The 3,840-nt window shown below is 60.2% G+C and overlaps 2 protein-coding genes across 2 annotated transcripts in view; one reads left to right on the forward strand and one right to left on the reverse strand.

Annotated features, from left to right (window-relative positions):
- PTSG_01376 (ULK protein kinase) overlaps window positions 1-3,235 on the reverse strand; it is a gene marked incomplete at both ends in the record, with an annotated part of 8,857 nt that extends 5,622 nt beyond the window's left edge. Inside the window, 5 exons of the mRNA XM_004997292.1 lie at window positions 62-148; window positions 288-2,278; window positions 2,529-2,617; window positions 2,870-3,007; window positions 3,164-3,235. Of these exons, the coding sequence (XP_004997349.1) occupies window positions 62-148; window positions 288-2,278; window positions 2,529-2,617; window positions 2,870-3,007; window positions 3,164-3,235 (2,377 nt within the window). The remainder of the gene's footprint in view (window positions 1-61; window positions 149-287; window positions 2,279-2,528; window positions 2,618-2,869; window positions 3,008-3,163) is intronic.
- A 173-nt stretch (window positions 3,236-3,408) lies between these two features.
- The window catches only part of PTSG_01377 (uncharacterized protein), a gene marked incomplete at its 5' end in the record, with an annotated part of 2,631 nt that continues 2,199 nt past the window's right edge, over window positions 3,409-3,840 (forward strand). The window contains one exon of the mRNA XM_004997293.1: window positions 3,409-3,597. Coding sequence (XP_004997350.1) covers window positions 3,409-3,597 — 189 coding nt within the window. The remainder of the gene's footprint in view (window positions 3,598-3,840) is intronic.

A 3,840-nucleotide genomic window follows, 5' to 3' on the forward strand; every position in this document is an offset into this window, starting at 1 on the left:
CGTTCAATGCAGTCAACTGGAATGTAACGCGAAGCACAACACGCAATTAAGCCACGCTTACAGATGACGCCTGGTTTTTGCGGCTGTTGCGGCGGCGGCGATGACAGTGATTCCTTGTCGCTGAATTCATGCACCAGCTCACGCAGCCCTGTCAAAAAACATGCACATCACAAGTTATGTCACGAAGAAGACGCCCACTAACGACGCAAATACAGCATCATCCCCGTCCATATCCACATGTGCACATGCACACGACACACGTCCTCCACGCAAGGGGTCCAGCTTACGTGCAGGGGTGCATTCCTCCGCGGTGTTCTGCAACGTGTCAGCATCGAGCAGCTCGAGTCGGAACGGCGCAACGCGGTAAAAGCCAGGCAAAGGCAGGGGTTGCTGCTGTTGCTGTTTCTTCTTTGGTGTTTGGCTGCTGCTGCGCTGCTTGCGTGCAGACGATGGTGTCGTTGCTGCTGTTGCTTTGGTTGAGCTTGCGGCTTCTTCACCTCTCGATTCTGGCTGCCCTCCACCCAGGCTATCGGCCTCACCGCTTGTCTCGTCTTCGTCGCCACGGCCGCCCCGCCCGGCAACTGTGGATTGCGAGCTGGCTGTGCTGCCTGCAAGCACGGGCGGCCTCGGCGACAGGCGCCCAACTTCCCTGCGCATGTTTGCTGCTGGGTGATGGCGGATGGAGGACGCTGGTGTCTGCGCTGCGTCCACCACCAGAGGATCCACTCCTTCCTGCTGTCCTCCGTCGTAGTCAGCATCAATTGTCACCGTGCCCCTCTTCCTGCGCTGCTGTAATGGCGTAGACGTTGCCGCCGCCGAGGCAGAAACCGATGCAATGCCCTCTCCATTCCGGCCAGATGTTGCGGGCGAGACGCCAACAGCCTCCTCTTCCTCCCCCTCTTCCTCCCCCTCTTCACCACCGCTGCTGCCATCACTGTCCCCGCCACCGTGCGTCGGCCGTGTGGAACTATCGTCCACGCCGTGCTTCTCCAGCAGCTCGTGCGCGCGTCGCAGGGCCGCGTGTGCCCGCTGCCGGCCTGCCTGCGTGCGTGACGACCCTGCCCACGGGTTGGCTGGCGGGTGTGGCTCCACGTCAGCGTCCAGCCACGCCTGCGCTGTGCGTGCACGCGGTGGCAGCTCGGCCGATGCTGTGTGCTCGCCAGCGCTGCTTGCATGTGTAGCGGCAGCGGCGGTGTGGGGTTTGCGGTCGCCAGCGGCGGCGGGCGTGTGTACAGCAGCAGCAGCAGCATCGGCGCCCGTGGCGGGCCGCTGCATGCTCCGGCGAGCAAGCGACGCTTTGGAGAGCACGAGCGACGTGGCTGGGTTGAGCTGGCGGGTTGTCATGAGGGTGTCGTGCTCGCCTTTGAAGACAGCAGCGACAGATGACCGCGCGTCATCGTCCCTGCCGCTTCGACCGCCACCACCACCGCCACCGCCGCCGTCGTGCTCATGTCCGGACACGCCTGTGCGTTGGTGTTCCGGCTGAGCCTCATCGTCCTCGTCAAACTCGCCCTCGTGGTGCTCTCCGTCGCCAACAATTGTGCTGCTGCTGCTTCTGCTGCTGGCGCTGCGGCTGCTGCGGCCGCTGGCAGACACGCGAGAGGCGACGCTTGCTGACAAGCGTGGCCCGCCCTTGCCTTCGCCACCATGCGCATCAACGCGCGTGCGTGCAGGCATCGGTGGGCGTGGCGCGTATTGTTCATCCACGGCGAGCAGCTCCTCCTCAATGAGGGCAAACCTGTTGTCGTCGTGCAGGAGCGGGCTGGCGATGACGTCGCGCCAGCACCAGCGCTGCTCGGGCCGCCGCTGCAGCAGGTTCAGCACCAGGGCAACCACATCGGGCGGGTGCCCAATCTCCCTGGCCACGTCGCGCAGGTTGTCGACGTGCAGCTCGGCGCCGGCCTCTGGCGGGGGCACGGCGCGGCCAATCATGAGCTCGAGCAGCGCCACGCCCGTGGCCCACAGGTCGCTGAGAGGGGTGACGGCATGGCGGGTGTGCACCTCTGGCGCGAGGTACTGCTGGCAGTGGATGCGGTCCATGTCTGCGATGAGGCCTTTCACTTGCTCCTTGTTGATGGTCGGCATGGTGACCTGCGTCACGCCTGATGGGGACGCGGTTGTGGGCACAGGGTCCATCCTGTGCATGGCCATGGCGCGGCCCAGGCTGCACAGCTTGATGTGGCCGTCCTGCACCAGGAACTTTTCCAACCGCACGTCGCCAACAACGACACCGCTCACGTGACAGTGCGCAACAGCCAGCAGTATCTCCGTCAGCACCCTGGTGCAAGCGAATACATATGTTTTCATATATATATGTATATGTGTGTATGTGTGTGTATGTATATGTATATGTGCGTGTGTATGTATGTGTATGTATGTAAAAGGGGTTGTAGGGGACAGGAGACGGGAAGAAGCAGGGAGGATAGGAGTGTGCATGTGTGTGGTGGGTGACTGCAGCAGGCTATCGCGAGACACGACATCTTGTGGCAAAGCGCGCAAAGTGAAGAGGAGGCGGAGAGAGCACGCACTTCATCAAATGGGAGCCCATGAGGTAGCCATCGCCGTTGACGACAGATCGCAGGCTGATGGCGGAGCAGAGCTCTGAAACCAGCCACACCTGTAAGCGTATGTGCCAGTTATTGTCGGTCAGCATATACACAAACAAGCAGCTGTGGATCAGGAAGCGAGAAGCAGCGTCAAGCAGGATTGAGGCAAAGAACCCCACAGACATGCAGACACACACACACATACACACACACACACACATACAAGCGCACACACACACACACACAAGCGCGCGCACACACACAAGCGCGCGCACACACACATGCAGACACACACATGCAGACACACACAATCTTCGGTGTACCTCTGGTCCTGTGTCGCAGTGAAGGTCAACGCGACAGACATGTTCGCTGCGTACAGCTTGGGCGGCAGCGTACCGCACTGCAGCCAACCCCGAGTACTTGTTCTCCACTTGCAGCAGCGCCAGGTACTCCAGCGTGTTCTGCAAACCCACACCCACACACACACACACACACACACACACACACACACACATCACGCAACAAGTGGTGAGCCTGGAGCAAACGAGATGCAAGGCAGGAAGGATACGACATACACACGACCGCCGCGATCGCTCACATGCGCAGGTACAACGTACTGATTTGCGGCCTTTGAAGGCGGATGTGGTGTGCCCTCGGCCAATGTCGTGGTACAGGATGTACTCCTCCATCTTGCGTGTTTGTGGTGGTGGTGGTGGTGGTTGAATGGATGGGTAACGGTGTTGTGTGGATTTCGTCAAAAAGAAGAAGACGACGAGCAAAAGGTTGATTGATGATGAGTGATGCGAAGAGTGGTGGTGGTGGTGGTGGTGGTGGTGGTGGTGGTCGGTTGACGGACTGTGTGATGGATGTGTGGGGTGAGCTGGGCAAGCGCGTGCCCACGTGCCCGCACGGCCCGTTGCTGCTGTTTGAGACGCATACGCAAGAGAGCATGCATGCGTTCACCAAGGACAAGGAGGAGAACGAGGAGAACGAGGGAGAAGCAAGAGGACGTGGCAGGGCCAGTAACAAGCAGCCGTCACCGCACACCCACGTGTTCTTCGCCTGTTCCGCACATCGAGGTACGCATGCACAGCAACGTGTGGTCAAAAGGAGGAGATGCGAATTGTCCACTTGCCACAGATGCTGTTGCTGGGCTCACACGGCACTGCCCCACTGCCTGCTCTGTGTGTGTGTGTGTGTGTGTGTGTGTGTGTGTGTGTGTGTGTGTGTGTGTGTGTGTGTGTGTGTGTGTGTGTGTGTGTGTGTGTGTGTGTGTGTGTGTGTGTGTGTGTGT

This window comes from Salpingoeca rosetta (assembly GCF_000188695.1).
Source record: "Salpingoeca rosetta unplaced genomic scaffold supercont1.4, whole genome shotgun sequence".
NCBI lineage: Eukaryota > Choanoflagellata > Craspedida > Salpingoecidae > Salpingoeca > Salpingoeca rosetta.